The sequence below is a fragment of the Trichosurus vulpecula genome, chromosome 7 (genome assembly GCF_011100635.1).
Source record: "Trichosurus vulpecula isolate mTriVul1 chromosome 7, mTriVul1.pri, whole genome shotgun sequence".
In the NCBI taxonomy this organism is placed as follows: domain Eukaryota; kingdom Metazoa; phylum Chordata; class Mammalia; order Diprotodontia; family Phalangeridae; genus Trichosurus; species Trichosurus vulpecula.
Window position 1 is genome coordinate 201030274 of NC_050579.1, and position 21479 is coordinate 201051752.

A 21479-nucleotide genomic window follows, 5' to 3' on the forward strand; every position below is an offset into this window, starting at 1 on the left:
ACCTTTACATGAAAATAATTCTAACATGGCAACTAACAGAAACCGAGTATTTAGGAAGTAAAATTATATTAAGAAATGCATCAAGATTTCTGATAAAACTATAAAATATTCTGGCATGTATTTTATCCCAATATTTCTGATTAGTAGCTTTATCAATAATATACAGGGCAGATTTAACTTAGGAGATTAGATTTCTAAAACTATTTTATTTAACAGAACTTTGTTTAGAGCAAGGGTTCTTAGCTTATGAATTTATTTTTTAAATTTTAATAATTATATTTCAATATAATTGGTTTCCTCTGTAACGCTATATTCACAGATTTCAACTAACAGCCAAAGAGGCCCATGACAGAAAATGAATTAAAAACCCCGATTTGAAGCATGCATGGTATTAATTAACAGATCTTTAATCTTAATCAGCAAGTTTATAGCTACAAATACATTAAACTGGCAGAGAACTGAAGTTGAACATATTAAAGTTTTATTTTCCACAAAAAGCCTATAATCCAATCACAGCAAATTAAATGACACAGGAAATTCTACTGCTTTCAGGTGTGGATTAACCTACTTCCAAAAATCTCATTTCTATTTTCAAAAGAAAAAAAGTTATTGCTAATTTTAGAACAGATCTAAAACGTTCTCCAATAAGGAAATGGCCACATACCTAAGTACACAACAGAGGCTAACCATAGAAAATGGAGAAGAAAAGCTCTATATCCTTTCCCATTACACTATGTTCCATCTTCATCATCTATTTAAATGAGTCTAAATATGTCTACCACAACTCTAGGACTGGGGCAACTGACTGTGAGACCTAAATTTCCAGCCTAAACCTAGCAATGTAGCTTATTTTTATCTGTGAGTGTTAACATGCCTGTAAGGATAAACAAAATAGTGGTAGAGAGGGATTCAAGAGATCTGATCAACAGGATGTTTGCAGAACCTGTCTCTGTTACAAGACCTGTCCTTAAAGCAGTAGGGTTAGATCTCAGGCAAAACTAGAAAAAATGTAGGATTTGTCTGGGGCAATCTCAGTTTTTTGATACCCTATATTAGATGGGTAGATATGCCAGTACATCTCATTGTCAACAACGCTTTGATTCCTATGACCCACCAACAGCTATAGAGAACCTGAAATGTTGTGTTGTGTACATGTGTATGTATGTGCAAAGTACTGCCCTGAATTTTAAATTAATTGACAGTTAACAAGATAATTCATAGCTCTTGTGTTTAGATACTTATCTACAGTTCAAAGTCTAGAATATCTTTCCCTGAGTAAAAAGCTGGTCATTTTAAAGAACATTTATGACTAGGAGTCTCTGGAGTAGGATTCCTTTCCTGAGTTAGTAAAGATGAAAAAACAGGTTTCTCAGTGCAATTTTGGACTGAGCTTATCTGGGACTCACTTCACTTCTATCCTCACAAATGCTTCCCCCTACCTTCGCTACCTCAAATATCCAGCTACAGATTGATAATTGCAATCTTGCTCAAACCTCAGAGTCTTCTTTCACCATCTTACATTAGATAGTCAGAGTAAGGTGATTTCGGGCAAAAAGTCTGCCTAAAGTAAATTATAATATCCTAATGGTTTTGAGATATTAATATAAAAGAAGCAAGTGAAAATAAAGAAGAATAACTTTAAATCTTAATGTGCCCACAATAATAGAGGAATACTGATTAAAGAAAAAGTTTGGACACAAAGTATAGCTTTATCTTGACCTATGAACTACTAAGTTTTTGCCAAGATATTAGAGCCTAGATTAGAAAATTTTTGTTTTAAACTGAACTTATAGAAAAAAAAACTGGTCAGCTGTAAAATACCAAAATCAAAAAGGATAAATGGAAACACCAATTTTTTTTAATTTCTGAAAATTCTGATTGACTATAATAGTAATAATTATTTTCCAAAGACAGTAGATTTTTTAATTTAATTTTTATATGTCTTCATGTTTACTATGATGAAAGGTTATAAAAATTTCTTATAAAATTATTTTTCACTGAAAATAATAGTCTAACGCAAAAGGAATATGAATTTCCTGTCTGAGAACTGGGCAACAAACCTTAATCCTATATCTCTATTTTATACTATCTTTCCAACTGACAACTAATTACCCTTTGAGGGGGGTAAAAAATAAAACCAAGTTAACAATATTCTACTACACTTAAAAATATAACATAACTGTATGCAGCTTTAAGGTATGCCACACACACAGAAAGATGCGAGTTCAAGAATTGCACCATATACACTTAACTAACTGTATAAACAAGTCACATAACTTCTCCAGGCCTCTGTTCCTTATCTGTAAAATGAAGGGGTTGGAATCAAGGGCCTCTTACGTCCCTTGTAGCTTTAAATAAATGACTGTATGGTCTTCACAACAACCCTGTGAAACCAACAGTACAAGTATTAATAGCTAGCTACCTTTTATAGATCAAGGAGGGTTTGAGAGGTTAAGTGATTTTTCCATCACTACACAGCTAGTAAATATGTAAAATTAGATCAGAACCCATCTCCTTTTTACTCACTAAATCGTGGTATTTTCTTTTTGGGGTTAAATAATGAGGACAATGTTAACAGAGATCACAGACAAAAGTTACCAACGTATAAAAAGTACCTGAACATTGAAGTTGGGACAAAATCTGAGCACCTTCAAAATGGTGATTTGTCATCTTTAAATTAGGCTTGATGCAACGAATAAAGCTAGATCCCTAAAAGAATGACAATACATTGTTATGCTACAAATATATCTTTATTTTTACACACTGTGGGAAACAGAATTGAAGAACAAATTAATAATGATAATTATGCATAAAGTTCTTTAAAAATAATTGCTTATTAAATAATGAAAGTATGTGAACCTTTTTGTGCTATGAATCCTAATAACTCAGAAAATACTTTCAGATATTAGTGGCCAAAAATATACAGGTTAAAAAAATCCTGTAATGAATTGTTTAAAGTGTAAAAATACTTTATATACTTAAACATCATGCCTTTTATATTCTTAGCATATAAAATTTGATTTTTCCTTCTATGTGCAAATAGTTGTATGCTGTATCTCTTTTATTAAAAACTATTTCATAAGAACAAATTAAACTTCTTTTCTTTGGTTAAATTTCAGGAATATACGCTGTACTTCCAAAGTTATCTCTTCCTTTAGATGAAAATGTCAGTAGATAGTAACTGTACATCAAAACATCTTCTAGAAGTAGAACTTAAACTCCTCAGGAAAAAAAAGCCAGATTATTTTTGTCTTCGTCTTCCAAGTACCTAGCATAGTACCTTTACAGAGGAACTGAATATTCATTTAGTTGAATCTTATCACAATATCATCATAAAATTAAAATTAAACAGTGGCTGACTTTAAAATAATTTCAACAGAACTCATTTAGAATTATGTAAATTAATCAAATCAAATGAGGAAAATAATAAAGGATTAACTATTATACAATATGACTATAATGTTACTAATGTCTCACAAATATAACAGAACTTTCACAAATGAATATGAAAGTAGTTCTTTAAAGGACTCTTTTTAAGGGGTTCTACATATAACAATTCAATTCTGAAAATAATTTACTAAATTTCACTTCTGGAATGTTCTTCAAAGTTAATTTCTAAACAACACAAGATTACCAAACTTTGCTCTAAATAACTCTTTGCTTTTTCTGAAAATTGAAATAATTCTTAAAGGATAGAACTTAGTTATCACTGAGGATTTTTAAAATGTGATTCAGACTCTGAAAACAAAATTCCCAGTATTTCCAAAAACATTTTATATGATGGTATTATCAGAAAAAATGCATAATCTCTCAGATTTAGTGCACAGGGGCAGGGCACAGGAGGATAATATCCATTTGGAGCTATAATTCTGGCACTATTATTAAAACTTAAATCTCAGGACTTGTAGTCAAGCTTTGCATGTATAACTAAACATAAAAATGGTCATCTTTTCCATTCTGTGCGTGTTAAAAATATCTGCCTCCCATAAAGGGTCCAAAGTACTCTTATCTATTTCTTCCACATCAACAGTATCCATAAATAAAACCCATGCCATGATACTCAAAGGGAGAACATCAGAAATTCAACATGGGAGCACTAATGAATGAATTAAAAGCAATTCTTAAACACTTAACTGTTCCATGAAGTGTGCTAAACGCTGGCAATACAAAAAGTACAAATATCAGATACAAATACTGCATCAGTGCCAGCTTTCAATAAGCTCACATTCTAAGTATGAGAGACAACACACATAGGAGGATTCAGCTGAAAGGCAGGTGGAAAGACCTACTGATCTTAAAGGTGAAGCTCTAGGGCAAATGGCAAAGCTGAGGGGTACTTAGGGTCCCCTGGCAGGATAAATGACAATGTCTGGGCTTTAGGAGGGAGTAACACCAAGGCAAATAAATGATAAGGACCTTTCTCATTTCCAACTAGACACTGACCACCTATCTCAGCCCTTTCAGAGTGTGAGGTTCTAGCACTACTATTAAAATGCCAATCTCCAAAGTTTCTACAGCGCTAGAGTCCATACACAGGCAAAAAGGTTGGTGGGAAGTCAAGTGGGTAGATGGGATGTAGTAGGAGATGGAGAAGGCAGTCAGTCCCTAGTGCCTCCTTCACACTGGGGCTACCAGATGGAGATCCAGCCCAGGCAGGGCAGTGGTGAGTACCTGGTTCTTAATCCTAAAACCTAATCTTTCCAAACCACAATTAGTCATGCTATTTTCTCCACCTATAAGTAACTGCTGTTTTACTAAATCCTCATGTGAGATCACATCAACTCTGGAACTCATAAGTCAGTAAACCCTCCCTGGGTACTTCCCGGAGTTCTTCCCTCCTCCTGATTGGAGAGGGTAGACAGTGGAGAATTCCTCTCAGATCCTCCATTTAAGGAGGGGACACAGAGCAGCCACTTCATAATTTCTGACCTGGTTTTATAATTGTCTCCAGAAGTTCATCTTCCTGCAAGATCACATCAACACAGAAATTCATCTCTTAGGTAGCCCTGCCCCTGGAGTCCCTCCCTCTGACTGGGGAGTTCCTCCCAGATCACAGAAGCCATTTCATCATTTCCCACCAAGCTGCAGATCACTGTCCTTCCCCCACCAACCAGCACTCCTCCTTTCCCTGTCCTATCCCCTCCATTGGACTGTGTCCCCTAGAAGGTACGGACTGTTTTGTGCTTCTGTAAAGACAAAAGGTCTTTATAAAAAAATATTTTGTATACCCAGCAATTATATGGTGTCTGTCTGGTACACAGGAAGCACTTAATAAATGCTTGTTGACTAGTTGACCTGGGGAATGACCAGTATGTGAAATACAAAACGTAAGTATAAAACATTGTGAAAACTATTTATGATAAAAGGATTTACTACACAGAGTTCAATTTAAGCATTTATAAAAATCCAACACTTTTCTTGGTACTAGCCCCAAAATATTAGTAAATGCTAATAATAATAGTATCTAACAGATAAAAATATAGGCTATGGAATGAGGAGGAAAAAAATATGTTGTCTTCAAGCATACTTACAGTGCTGCGCAATTTTTCCAGGAGCAAATTTAACTGTGTCTGTAGAAGAAAAAATCTGTTTACTATAGTGAAAAATAAAAGCACATAGACGAATATTAGTTACTATCAAGGTGAGCTAAGGCTATTGTCAGTATGTTAAAAAAAGAGTAACTTATTACAATTTGATAAAGGAAACATGCAAAAGGATCTGATAAAACTTCATCATGCAACATGCCTTGTACAACACCAAAGAAATTAATCACTATACTTGCACAAGATATATCGGGGGTAGAAATGATTACTACTACTACTACTACTACTACTACTAAATATAAGCCCCACCCTTTAAAATTTATATGTAAAAACAGCCAGCAAACAAAATTTAAAAGTGAAATACGTTAAATATGTACATGGTTCATGGAAACCTACACAGAGCTCAATAGCGACTCAATGAGCAAGGCTATACTTAAAATGAGTATGAAAATAAAAGGCATACAAAAGTGCAGTTTTAGAGAATAGTTGTCACTGATAATATATTCATATATATCTGCAAAAGTTCCTTTTACTATTTTTCAAATACCTTGGAGAAAAAGACTTAATTTTAGTTTAAACTTTAACAATATTTTATATATAAAATGATTCTGACAGTAAACTCAAAAAAATGATTTAATGACCCTATGATTTAAACCACTGTGATTACAGTTATATAGTTCATTCTGCCTCAGTTCTAGAATTGAATATTCCATCTACTTTGCCAAGAAATTATAAACCCTGAATGCCCTAATTATGATTCTGCCAAGGACATTTTTGTAATACTGATGTCTGGGTTCTTTCATAATCTCCCTGCAAAAAGGTTTGGTTTCAAAACTTTTATTAATACTAACAATGCACAGTAGCTTTCTTCACTACATTAATACAATTTATATTCACTTGAAATAGGCTTTAGGAGGTCCTGGATATACTTCTAACACAGAAGAGAATTCAAATTTAAGGATACTAAAATGATTTCTCAATTTGTCAAAAATATAGTTGACAACCCACTTTTTTAGAGATGAGACTTCTGACAACTTTCACTATCTGACACACTACTAACCAATCTACAAAAGCAAAAAAGATCTCTCAATTAGGGAAAGAAATAGTTACTAGAAAACCTATGCACTTTACTCCATGTGACTAGCATGAAGCCACCACTAGGACTCAGGCATAAATAAAACGAGGCAGCAAAATTAATAATGACAACATTTGACAGCTGAGAAAAGAAGCAAGAACTATAACTGTGTATCACCCTGGGCTGTTGGAAGGGAAAACAGCTCTCTAAGACAATAACTCCTGTACTACAGTAAAGTTCATGATACTGCTAAGCCATTACATACTAATAAACTTATGCTAAGCTTTCAAAAGCAGGGGAGTGTATAAATCAATTTTTGAAGAAAAACTCGTTTCAATTGGGCTCTTAAAGTGTAACCTTCAATTACGCAGAAATTTACTTCTACGAAGCCCTTCATTAGCTAATGATTCTAGACAATGAAGAAATACTATATAAGCTACCCAATCAGTTATAATGACTTAGAAAACTTTAATTTGAAACTAAGAACTATAGAATTTCCTAGGCCTTGCCTCTGAACATACCTCACTCTCTCTTTTATCATCGTATTTGTGTAAACATCTTGTATATGCTTAATAATCTAAACTTGTAGAGAGCAGTGCTTGCGCTACGTATAACTCTGCATCCCCCTCATTTAGCAGAGTGACTTTCACATAGATCTTAAAGCATATTTGCTAAAATTTGGCATTATATTATTTAGCTACATATGGCAAAGCACTGTCCTAAGCACAAGAAATCTTAGTGGAAAATGGTTCAGAGGAAAACATGTATAACAATATTTCTAGAAAACCGTTCCTAATTACTTTAACTTTGACGGAAAGAAGTTTTGCAGGTGGAATAATACATACTGCTGAGAGAGACAGAAAGAAATCAGGCAAATAGTGAATGAGTTTTGAGAACTGTTAACAGTGGTTAAAAACCCTTCCTTGGGAAATAGCATTAAATTCATGAAGATTGATCCATTTTTTAAAAGTTCTATTTCTATGAATTATGAACAGTGAATATTTGCATGAATTACGAACAGTGAAAAAAGTGAATACAAAAAATAAGATAAAATATGATTCAAAATGGAAAATTATTTAAAATTCTTGTGTTAAAAGTTAATTACTATTAAAATACTCTGAAACAAGCAACAGAAGTACTTGTCATTTCTAAACTAATTTGCATCACGTTAACATAGCAAAGTTTTCATATAGATAATTATGTCAAATTCGTAGCTTTAATCCTCATATTTAAAAGTGATCATATAGTTAAAGTCAAAGAAAATTAATCTTCTGAATTAAAAAGAATTTTTCTGACTTCCATACAAAAGACAAAAATAGGACAATTTTCCATGGAACTAGTATAAAAAAAATAAATATATTACACTATAACTAGTTCTTCATTCATCAGATTTTCAGGAAAAAACCCTATGTCACATATCTTGAGCCTGAAAAAATCAACAATTAAGACAAATGAAATGTTTTCCATTTTAAGGCAGGCTTTTTGAAAAATTATTTCCCTTGCCTCAAACAATAAAAATTCTTGATTTTAATATGAGGACAATTAAATCTGGCATGAAACATCTGTCAAAAGTAAATAAGCATTTAGTACTTGCCTTTTAAATAATATAGTTATTTTAATAATACAATTTTAATAATAAATATTTGTTAGTGTAGTATACACATTTACAATGCTACAATGACATAAAACATATTGAAAAGAAATTACAAATTGCTTTGAGAAGGGCTCTTACTAAAATGGTAATAAAATTTATAAATACAAATCCATAAAGGTGATCATTTACCTGAAGCCCCTGGCTGTGCCTGCTTTTCCTCTCTCAACTCAACTAGTCCTTTCTAGCCATCCTGAGCTGCAATATCCCAGCTAAAATAAAACTGCTGAATGAGGAAAGGAAACAGAAAACATGTGGAGAAAGTAAGGTTTTAAATGTCAGCTTGACAGTAAGCAGAAGAAAGGAGAAAAATTAGGAGAAGTAATCAGATATTTTGGTTAGGCACTAATAAAGGAAGCATTTAGAATATTGCAAGTATTTCTGTATTTGTAATTCCTCTCTATCTCATTAAATTTAAAGTTTAAAAAAGACCTGTTTAGGTCAGCTTTTACATTACAAATAATGGATTTCTCCCAATGGCTTGGTTTATATCTACGTTACTTGCAAAATGTAAATATTTTGAATGCAGGACAAATTTGGTTTCTTTAGAACCATTTTAATACCTTGAATTTGTTCCCCACGCTGATGAAGCTAAGTTTTCCTGCTTTTTGTTTAGTGTCTTTGTTGTTGTTTGTGGATGACTCAAATAATTCCCGAATAAATTTATCCCTGGATTCACATATTAAGGATTCAAGTGACATATGCAAAGCATCATTGTTTTTCTCAACAAACTGAGTCTGGAAAAAAAGTAAAACAATTTGTTTAGAACAAGCAAACTTCTCAATGTTAAAAGAATCTTCTGGTATTGAAGAAATACAAACATCTCAACCATTTTATTTTTAGAGACCCTGAAAATAGTGATCAAAATATACCACTTATCACAAAAAGTTTAAAGCATTAGACATGGAGAAATCTTTCTTTCATCCTAATGAGAGTGTTAACAAACAGGATGTTTTCCTATGATTAAACCAGTGTTTCTTAACCTGGTATCTACAGACCCCCAAGCGTGCATGAATACATTTCAGGGTGTTCATGAATGTTTTTTTATATTTTGATAACTTATACAATTGGTTTTCTTTGCAATTATGTTGTTTTATGCATTTAAGAAAATTATTCTGATAAGAGATCCATAGGCTACACCAGAGTGCCTAGGTTGGACTATGACACCTAGTATATACTCACTGTTTCATAGCACACAGCTCCAGCAAAATGCCTGATGATAAAACCTTCATCATCTCTGATATTCCTGTGAATAGTCAATTTGGATTTCCTGGGAATCTGTAAAGGAATCCATAGGTCTTCAATTTATGAAATTATTAAATAATGAATTACACAGTCTGTGATTAATTCCTTAAATAACTCAAATTCAGAAGGCCCCTTGGACTTTCAACTATTGTAATGCTTTTGAAATGTCAGATACAGTTATCAAAGTGTTCTTGAATTATATGTAAAAATTTAAGATATCAAAATACCATAGACAAACTAAATATTATGACTAACAGACTATCAAGGCCACACTGAAGCAGGATGTACCTTTTGTAAGACTAATTACATATCAGATTATCATGGATTTAGACCTGTAAGGGGCATTGGAAATCATATAATTTAATCCCTTCTTTTTACAAACAAGGAAAAAGAAGCCCAGGAAGATTAACTGACTTGTCCAGGGTGACAAAGTCACCAAGTGTCAGGTGGGATTCAAATCCAGGTCTTTCTGATGCCAATTACAGGGCTCTAACCACTACACCATTTTTTAGGATAATGCTTCTCAGCCTCAGAAAATTCCAAATACCCAGTGAAGATTCCATTAATCCCTTTCCATTTAATAAGTGGCATTTGGACACACTTAAGGCCTACAGGCTACCATATTGAGATTGTTTCTATATAAAAATGTTACTCATTTTTGGTAGTGCGCAGAAACTTCAGTAATAATAACCTAAATTTAGAGAATTGCATAATGCGAACATAAATGATCACCTAGTTTAATCCCCATATATTGCAAATGAAGTCACTGATACCCTATGATGAGAAATATCTTGTCCTTGTCTTTTATATCAGTGTACTACTTTCAGTGCTTTGAATTTCATTTGTTTTCAAAAGAGTCTTTGAGGCAGGCAGGTCAGAGATTAATTATTGGAGCTGAAGAAACAGATTAGTTTACCTGGTATACCATGCTACCTCTTATTTCCAAACAATCACAACTAAAATAATTACAGGATTGGAAAAATAACAAAAGTAGCAACTAAACAAATCTTAAATTTTAAGAACAGTTGTGAGTAGGATGGATCATGCATGGCTGTTGTGAGCACAATACAAAATATAACTAAGGGGCAACTTGGAAGAAGAAGAGGAACAAAGATCATGATCAAAGTATTGCATGACAAGAAGAGGAAGCCATCTGGTAAAAACAAGAAAAGCAGCTAAGTAGACAGCTCCTCCAAATGTCAGGGAAAGCAAAGAAAGACTCCAGCACATCAGGTGGGTCTCCCACAGTAAATTTTGAGGATAACACAGATAACTGTCACAAACAATAGGCAGGGCTGGATTGGATGGAATCTCCCTCATTAGAGATAATTCCCAAATCAATGACATCAAAGATCCAACAGAACAGGAGATAAAAATTAGCTCGTCTCCATCTTCAATCTGAAGAGTTGCAAAGTGGTACTCATATGGTAGGTTGCCATATTTCTCCAAGCATCTGAAGTGAGTTTGATTGCCTCAGTAGGGTATTTAAGAGACAGAAAGCAAGTAATGTCCCAGCTACAAGTAAAACACAGAAGCAGGAAATTATAGGGGATGTTTCAAGGGCAGAGAGTAGCCCAATTCTGTCTTAAGCACAGAATTTATGGAAAGTTACTTTGCAGAGGTGTTGAACTCTGAGTGTAGAATTATGAAAGCACTGCTGTCAGCCGGCAGGCTGATGCATTTATTAAACTGCTCTTTCTTCATTACAAGGGAGGAATGGCATGTTGGATGGCAGAAAGTTTACATGAAGGAGTTAAGGCAACATAAAAACAAAATATACCAACAAAAATATTTTAAAGAATATTTTGAAGGGGTGTAGCACAAAATAAACTTGGGAAGGTATGGTGGAGCCATACTGTAAACGTCTTTGGACTCCAGGAAAAGATTTAACTCAAACTGACAAACATTTATTAAGCATTCATTATGTACAAAGCTCTAGGATACATGTGAATACTTTTTCTTTTATGCTAGACAAGAGAAATGGGAATACATAATTAAACAATTCTTGCCTTCAAGTACATACATTCCACTAGAGAGCGAAAGAGCTCAGAGTGTACTGTTTAAACAACACATAGTACATCAATGGAAATTTCGGAGCAAAGGAGTGGCAAGCCCTCAACTTATGCAAAGAAAAAGTAGCCTTAACGGTAGATGTGGAGGTCAAAGGAAACAGAGGTACAGTTAGGACAGAATGCTCTTACTTCAGATGGTTTACCAGGAAGGCCTGTACTAAGGTGTTAGTGACAATGGAAAGTAAAAGCCCAGAATGTATGAAATTCCAGAAGTACAGGTAACCTTTACAGAATCCTGCGTAAGGAGGACATGTTAACCATAATACCCAGGTATCAAGAATAAAAGTCTGAGTAAAATAAATGTTTCCACTGACAGAAATAGTTAAGTAAAAAGGTGGATCAGATTTAAAAACTTTAAAATGGCATAGTCTCAGTTTTGTAATGGCTGAAAACATTAAATTCCATACCAATTCCCCTATACTTTTGTCATTTTGAATTTGCCTTTCGTGGCAGTTGATGTCAGTCATTTAAACTGCTGAACAATCAGGGAAATATATGTCATATTTTTTCAAACTAAGGACAGTGCACTGAAGAGATGTTTTCTTGTTAAATCCTTCGTTTAACTAATGATTCATGAGTGGGAGAGTTTTTCATCTGTTTCAATAAAATTTAGTATCCCCATATGTAAAATGAAGGGGCTGGTATGATTTCTGTGGTATTTTTAGCTCTAAAGTTCTGTAAAGTCTATGCGATAGCCATCTATTTTGGAAAGTTGAATCATATTTTCCTTTAGGAATTATTAATAGTGGTAACGACAATAACAACTGACAATTAAATAGTGCTTTAAGCTTTACAGAGCACTATGTATAAAAATCTCATTTGATTCTTACAACAAGCCCAAGAGATATTATGATCCCTACTGGTAAGGACAGTTATGCTGAGAAAGGTTAAGCAGCATGCTTAGATTTAAAGAGCCAGTAATAGTATTTGTGGTCGGATCGGATCGAGCTTGGTCTTCTTAACTCAAATTCCGGGACTTTTATTCACTACACTAAGCTGTCTCTCCAATTAAAGAGCTTTCAACAAGATTATCAAATAATATTTACTTTAATAGAAAACTAGAGGAAAATCATTAGGACAAAATGCTCTTACTTCAGATTTCATCAGCATGAGGAATTACTGGAGTAGGAAATTCTTAAGACAGCCTATCTGTGACTTAGTAGATAGTTCCTAGGGAGTTACTTGAGACACACAAAGGTTAGGTGATTTGCACAAGGTCACCTAGCTTCTAACTGTCAGAGGCAGGATTTGAACCCAAGTCCTTGCTGATTCCAAGTACAGAACGTTATTAGCTATGTCTAGAGGTCATTATTTTACAGAAATATAAAAGAAAGTATATTAGAACTTCTATTCTTAGTCCTAGAATTTTCATTCTAACTTTACAAGTAAATTAGAAAGAATTAATTGAAAACAGGTATTCAAGCCTCCAGAAAATTGCACACATGCCTTTCCTACTTATTGATCCCTCCTCCTCCCCGCAATAGAACAAATGAAAACTGGACTCCCACTTTAGGGCTTCGCTATTACATATAATTTATCACATAATAAGTATCCATGTTATGTAAAGAAAATAATTTTCTAATTTTTTTAAATGTGCATTTACAACAAGCAGTATTTAAAATGTCCCTTGGTACTCTTCAGGCATGCCTAATTAATACAGCTAGTTCCATTAAGGAATGTTCAAAAAGATGACCCCTCATTTTCTTCTTCACTACACTAAATCTTCCTGTTAAGACCAATAACTTTCTAACAGTAAACTCACAGTAAGACGAAAATGGTCCTTGTGCTTCTGATGAACTGCAGCTGTAAAGTGCTGATCACTTGGTTGAGGAAGACGATTTTCTTCATCCAAAATATCTAGTACTCCCACTAATTTTGCTTCAATTAAGTCTATGTGAATGAAAAAATAAAACATTCAAAACAATGTCAACTGTAACTAAGCATAAAGTTTATAGCACCAAAAGAAGGGTTAACAACACAGATCACAAACTAGAAACACTTAAGAGTCTATATGTTAACTATTGATTTTTACTGCAAAGTTTGTCATTGTAGTCCCTTGAAAAGTAGAAGTACAGTGAATTTAATAGTTATTTGTAGTTTTTAAATTTTTTATGGAAAAAGAAATTTTTTATTCTCTTTCTGGAATCATTGAGGAGGCCTGGTGGAGGAATAAGAACATCCTTTTCTCATTTAGATCATGACTTTTAGAAATCGATCAAACTTACAATGCTTAGAACAAAAAAAAAAACCAAATCATTCCAAATTTTCTTGCCTCTTCATACCACTTAGCTCCCTCTACAGTTACACTAAAAATTCAACTGCTCTCAAATTGTATGGATTAACTATATAAGTTACTATGTACATTATTAGATTTTTTTTACTATTTCCCAAGTACTTCATTCTCAAAAGTAAATTTACAATGATATCTCTAAGGGGCAGCAAAATCTAATGTCAAGAGACTAGGACAGGGAATCAAGAGACCTTGGTCCTATTCCAAGTTCTTTCACTAACCAACTATAGAATTTGGATATGTCAATCTCTTGTCACTTTTCTTCTCTAAAATGGGTGCAATACATGAGGAGGCACTGGAAAGAGTACTAGACTACAAGTCTAAGAGTCTGGGTTCTAATCTCAGTTTCCTCCTCTATAAAAGAGAGTGTATAGCAGATATATGTACTAAGTTCTCAGCCTGCCTTTGTTTTCCATTTAAAGACCTTTTGATTAAATTTGTAAGGCACTATCTTAGGCAAATCATAAACTACCTATGCCTTAATTTCCTTATGCAAAAAATGTGAATAATAATCCACATCCTGTCTACTCTCAGGGTTTGTTTTGGAGGGAGTGTATATAAAAATGCTGAAAATCAAAAGAACCTGAACTCAAGTCCTAGTTCGGTCACTTAATGACCTAAGTCTAGAAAAACTACTTAACTTCTCTGTGCCTCAGTTTTCTCATCTGTAAAATGACAGTACTGAACTAAAGGGCCTCCAAAGTTCCTTCTGGCTCTAAATGTACCATGACCAAGTCCATACGTTTGTCATGACAAAAAAAAATGAGTTGAACGACTTTACTTCACGCATTTGGGGAAATGAAAATATCTACTGATATCTCCTATATGTAAGACACTATGTTAAAGAGTATAAGACCTGAGTTCATCACTCTTCTAGGACCTTCAAATCTAGCTGGAGGAATAGACATGTTTGGAAATAACTACAATACAAGGTAGAATCTAAAAAAATATCACATAAAAGGTAAAGAAAAATAAGTGTTACAGCAGTTCAAAGGAGGATGAAATTATTTCTGCCTGGGGCATGTTCCATAGGATAGACGTGGAATTTAAGTTGGGCCTTAAAGGCTGGGAAATATTATGATAAGAAGAGACATGAAAAAGGAGACAGGATCTTTAGGACAGAGCCCAAGAAAGGGAATATTTAGGGAAAGTGGAATAAACAAGTTTTCAATTCAAAAATGTCAAGCATTTTAAAAGTTGTACACACATAATTATTGTACCCTACCTAATTCTCACCTGTAGTTTGGAGACTGGGAGGCCAAATTTACAAAGGGACTTTCTCTTAATGTTTGTGGTGATCAGTAAGAATGGATGTTGATTAGGTAACGAGGACAATTGCAGATGGCAGAGAAATGACTCAGGGGCAACAACTATTCACTTTTATGCACAACGTTCTAACAAATACAAGTTTCTTGGTCACAACTGTAGTTATATTCTCAATCACAGAAAGGCAAATTAGTCCCAAAGAAAAATCCTTCCTTTGCTCTCTCACAGAAGTACATGTGCTATGATATGCCAAAAAAGACTGGTCCCACTATTATACGCAATTATAGAAACAGAAACAAATATGTTATTCAATCCAATCCCCCCAAAAAATGTTCAGTAGATCAAAAATTACTCTGAATTCATACTGCTACTTTGATTATATTTAATTTACTTAAATGTATTTACAGAATTTATTCTAAAGTTCCTAATTTTTTTTAACATACTGGCCAAATGAAAATTCAAAAGCATAAACAGGATTAGAAAAGCCTTTAGAAAACTTTAAACCAAAACCAAAGAGGGTTGAATTGAAAGAATCCCTTCCAAGAAGCAATATTTAAAAATGAGGCTTTTGTCAATAACGAATCCATCTTTATTTCCACTAACTAAGGTATTCAATAGCTATAGATTGGAAAAATAGCAAGACGCAGTATTAAAATCCATTCTAAAGAAAATTTATTATAACCTACCATATTATTAAAAAATATAGTCAAATAAGACATACCAATACAATCCTGATTATCCACATAGTGCACTTCATTGACTCCTAAACCTTCTTTTTGGTACAGCTCTTGTTCCTAAATAAAAATTAAATAATTATAGATATGGATATCCCTTGAGGTAAGAAATTGCTTCAGTGTTTTACGCCAGTTACAGTAAAATTAACAATTATTAAGTATTTATATTACACTAAGTAACAAAGGAGATGAATCAACAAATATTTATTAGGCACCTAACTATGTACCAGGCAATGTTAGATGTTAAGGATACAAATACGATAAGTGAAAAAACTCACACTTGCAAAGAGCTTACTAGAAGAACGCACCACTGAACAGGGAAAAGATAAAGTCTTTGCTCTTAGGGAGTATATAACCAAGCATTCTCCCAGGAAAATAAGTAACTAGCCCCCAACAAATCAAGTATATGAATCACATAGACAGAAACATGTTCATGTGCATAATTATACATTACCAGTCATAGAATTATCAAGTAACTAAGAACTTAGAATAAGCAATTTTTTTTAAAAAAGCAAACTCTCTGGAAGGTACTTATAAGCCTACAAGATAGATTTATACCTATTTTATAGACTTACTACCCTTTGATGGCATTCAAAAAAGAAAATTTATTAGTATTTTACTATATTACTATTACTATTTTATGCTAAATGTCTTAATTTTGCTTATCTCAAATGAACTATAGGTCTTTTAACAAACCTGAATATTTCTCTAAATTGAGGCAGGGAGATCTGATCAAGTGCAGGTTATCTGATCATATTTAGACATACGTATCAGTAAAGGGGCATGTTCCTGTATACGGATTATAACATACACTGGATGACTATATACATATAAACTTTTGTGTGTGAGGGTATGTATATACACATACACAAGTGTGTTACATGTACATATACATATACATATGCATATACATATATACATATATATAAATAAAATGTGTATATGTGTTTCTATATACAAGCACACACATGCATAAACATACGCCGTAAGGTGGCATAATGGATAGTGCTAGACCTAGCGTCAGGAAGTCTTGGATTCAAATTGGACTCAGGCACATGCTAGCTATGTGACACTGGGCAAGTTATTTAACTTTTGTCTGTCTCAATTTCATCATTTGTAAAATGGGGAGGATAATAACACCTAACTCCCAGGATTGTTGTAAAGATAAAATGAGATGCTATCTGTAAAATGCTTTACAAACTTTAGAACACTATATGAACACTAGTTAATTACATGTGTATGTAAGTACTACTTTATAAGCTATTAGGTGAAAATGTAAACAAATTGAGCTTTTTTCTCAATTGAGTGGGTGTTTCTTTTTTAACTAAGGGAAAGTTTCATGACAGAGAAGCAAGAATGACTTGTGCTTAGGCCAAGAATGTACATATACTCTAGTATATGTCAAATGCTTAAAGTCTCTGCAAAAGACTGTTCCAACTAAGTATCAGCCTAGGTAAGTGCTAAGAACTTATTGGGAGCAAATTAATCACTAAATTATGAATTTTTAGGCTCTTGTCATCCTGTGAAAGAAAAGCAAATACAAACAAGTCCTTAGTCCTGTGCAGGTCCACGTCTTTAACAATAGTGACTGAGTGACAGAAGGAGGAAGATTGTGCTGAAAATTATATGATCTTAAGACTATGCGTAAATAGTAATTTCAAAGTTGCCTAAATGTAGAACTTTGCCCAATGACTACCAAGCTGATACAGGACTGAAGAGACAGAATTACATCCGTATTGACATTGTTACGAAAACTGAAACCACGTTTCAGCTGATCAATAACTATTTATTAGGTATCTACTATATGTCAGACATTATGCTAGATATAGTGGATACAAATCTAAAGAAAGAGAAAATTCCTACTCTGAAGGAGCTTATATTCTATTAACAGAAACACCATAGAAACACAGACATATATGTGTATACAGATTATGAAATAAAGACAAAGTAGTTACACACAAGGTAGTTAGGGAAGACACTAGTATTTGGGTGACAGAGTTTGTACATAAGATGTAGTTTGAGCTGCCTCTTCAAAGATGAGGGAGATTCTGTAAGGTAGAGATGAAGAGGAAATTCATTCCAGGCATGACAGAGTCAGTGAAAAGGCAGAGAAACAGACAACAGAATATCATATGTGAAGAAGAGAGAAGGTAGGTGGGACCAAGGAGTGAATGGGATGACCAAGTGTCAAATAGAGAAAAGAACTCAAGCAAGAAGAGGAAATTTATATTTGGAAAATAAAGTGAGTTAGTCATGTATCAAAAACAAGGGATAACAAAAAGTCCAAGTGTCACACATTACTTCCATGTAATGTTAAAAAAAAAACCCTAGAAGGTGACTGCCAGGACTTTGCATAGATTCTCTATGGAGGATTTATAGTCAGACATGGATAAGAATCCCAAAGGACAAGAAATCATGAATGGGTTGCAACCTGCAACAGTTGAAAAGATATCTACATTGATTATCCTAAATCCACTTAAGTAATGAAAGACTGAAGGATCTAAATATTTAGAAATTTTTATCCCCAATAGAGGCTGTACTAATAGGAGTTTTATAGGAAAAATTATACCACTTGAATACTTTACTAAATTTTCAATATATATTATAAAGCACTGTTACAAAAATATAAAAACATAAGGAATATATAAACCATATTTTTAAAAGTCCTAAAAAGGACACAGAGGTAATGTGTTAAAGGAGAAAATTACATTCAGTAGTTATGCTGAAATTCAGTAGCAATATGTTTAGAAAATCAAACAAATCAAAGCCAGTTTTACTTTTGTCCTCTAAAAAGCTATATTATAACTTAACCAATAGGCATATTGTAAATTACCTCCTTCAAAATCCTTTCATTGAAAAACTGTTGTAGCTTTTCATTGCAATAGTTGATGCAAAACTGTTCAAAACTGTTGTGTTCAAAGTACTCTGAAAGATAAAATAAAAAACTACAGTGAATAATCTTTATCAGACCAGTAGCATAAATTTTTATTAAAATAAGTTTTAATTGCACCAAAGACTTAAATCCAAATCAGACAAAAATCAATAGTTGTAAATAACATTCACTTTTCTATACTACCATGATAATACTCATCCTGAGACTTTAATTCTATTAAACATGAACTGGTTAGAAAAAGATGTGCTACACTAAAATTCTGCAACAGACATCCTTTAGAAATAGTTATACTGTATAAAGGCTTATTCAGCACAGCACTGCAAAAAGACTATTTTTCACAGAAAGACACAAAAGCCAAAAATAACTGGTGAGCAACATTATTTCCCACCTGGTTGCACTCCTCTGACCTTCATCAGAATCTCATTACCTTGCAAGATCACATCAAATCTGAAATTCTCATCTCAGGTCCCTGCCCCTGTGCCAACTCTCTCTCTCTCTCTCCCTCTAACCAAAGAGGGCACAGGATGAATAGTGCAGAGCTCCTCCCAGATGTTCCATTTAAGGAGGTACTCAGAGCAGCCATATTTTCATTTCCCACTCTTCTGGACTTCATTATGCCCCCAGGATACCCTCTCCTTTTCATCTTCCCTCTAACTTTTCAGCTTCATCTTGTATGTTGTCTTCCCCCATTAGACTGTGAGCCGCTTTAAGTGCAAGGACTGTCTTTTGCCTTTCTTTGTATCCCCATTACTTAGCACAGTGCCTGGTTTGACTATCAACTACTGCCTAGGAGCAGTATCATGGACAATAAAACAGAACAAAATGTATTCAACTACAATTAGTATTATAATACTTTATTTAATGTAGAATACCACTCCCATAACAATGATTCCTCGCTCCCCTTCATTCTTCATATCCAGTTAACTGAAGTCTAGTCTATATCTGTATCTATATCTATATACATCTCACATCTGCCCCCTTCTCTCCAAACACAGCCAACACCTTATTTCTAGTCCTCTACACCTCCTGGACTATTGTAATTGCCTCAAATTGGTTCTCCCTTCGACTGTAGAAAGTAGGGAATGGACATCTAGGAGCTCCTCTCAAATCATCCACCATTTATGGAGAGTATCCATGGAATTCAGTTGATCATTTCAGTTGATCAGCCCCACTGGCTGCTTTCTTGGACATCATTATCTCCAGGAATTCACCATTCTGCATGATGAAACCAATTCTGAAACTCTAACCTCCTTAGCTTGGCCTCAGGACATCAACATGCCACAGAGCAATTGTCCTATGCCTTTCTTTGTATAACCAGCACTTAGCACACAGTCTGACTCACTCTGATTGACTCTGAATACAATAAGAAAAGAGCTATAGATGCATATTCAATATCAGGGTGTTTTCAAACAACATAGACAATAAACATTTATTAAATGCCTACTATGTTTCAGTCACTGTGCTAAGAGCTGGAGATATAAAATGAGGTAATAGGTAATCCTTGCCCTCAAGGAGCTCAACAGCAAATATGTTCAAACCAGTAATGTGCAGAATAAATAGGACATAATTAACAAAGAAACAGCACTAGAATTATGAGGGTCTAAGACAGGGTTTCTATGGATAAGATGGGATTTTAGCTGGTATTTAAAGGAAGCCAGGGAAGTCAGAAGGTAGAGGTGATATAGGAGAGCAATCCAAACATGGGGACAGCCAAAGAAAATGTCTGGAATCAAGAGATGGAGTTTCTTGTTCACTGCACAGCAAGAAGGCCAATGTCACTGGATCAAAGAGTACATATCAAGAAGTAAAGTGTATGAAGACTAGAAAGTTAGAAGGAGTCAAAGTTATGAGGGGCTTTGTTATGAGAGGATTTCGTATTTGATCCCAGAGTGAGTTGGGAGGCCACTGGAGTTTACTGAGGAGGGAGGACTGGCACGTTCCCTGTGCTTTAGCAAATTTATTTTGGTGGCTGAATGAAGGATGGATTGGAATGGGGAGAAACTTGAGGCAGGAAGACTCACCAGCAGGTTACTGCAATAATCCAGGCACAACGTGATGAGAGTCAGCCCTAGAGTGATGTCAATGTCAGAGGAGAGAAAGGGGCATATTGACAGGCATGGGCAACAGACTGGATAGGGGGAATGAGAGAGAGCAAGGAGTTGGGGATGACACCTAGGTTTCAAGCCTGAAGAACAAGAAGGATGTTTTGTCCTCTACAGTAATAAAGAAATTAGGAGGGAAGGAGGGTTTAGGGGAAAAGAAAATGAGTTCAGTTTTGGACATGTTGAGTTTAAAATGCATACTGGAATCCAGTTCTAGATATAATTAAGTCACTCAAATAAGTCTTTTGAATTTTTTATCTGTGTACCATCTGCTTATTATTCAATCCATAAAATTAAAATGCAGATATACAAAATAAGAAAATATTACATTAAGAAAATTATATAATAAATAAGCAGAGTCATGACTAGGAATATGGTAATTAGGCAAATTCAGCTAGACTTTAGAAGAATGGGGTGTGGGAAGTAGGAGGAGAAGGAGCAAGGGAAGAAGAGATAAAAATAATCATTCAGGTTATGGAATAAGAAGACTGAGGAAAAGAGAGGACTGGATATTAAAGGAAAGGGGGAGCTGAAAAAACTGTAAGGCTGCTAGTGAAGTATAACAGAGTAAGGATCTGGACAACATGGAGTCAACTTTAGAGTAAAAG

At 34.1% G+C, this 21479-nt stretch overlaps 1 protein-coding gene across 1 annotated transcript in view; it reads right to left on the reverse strand.

Annotated features, from left to right (window-relative positions):
* MYO6 (myosin VI) overlaps positions 1–21479 on the reverse strand; it is a 232000-nt gene that overhangs the window by 51336 nt on the left and 159185 nt on the right. The window contains exons 15-21 of the mRNA XM_036767011.1: positions 18710–18801; positions 15864–15936; positions 13349–13476; positions 9452–9547; positions 8833–9006; positions 5532–5570; positions 2616–2709 (exon numbers count right to left, since the gene is read on the reverse strand). Coding sequence (XP_036622906.1) covers positions 2616–2709; positions 5532–5570; positions 8833–9006; positions 9452–9547; positions 13349–13476; positions 15864–15936; positions 18710–18801 — 696 coding nt within the window. The remainder of the gene's footprint in view (positions 1–2615; positions 2710–5531; positions 5571–8832; positions 9007–9451; positions 9548–13348; positions 13477–15863; positions 15937–18709; positions 18802–21479) is intronic.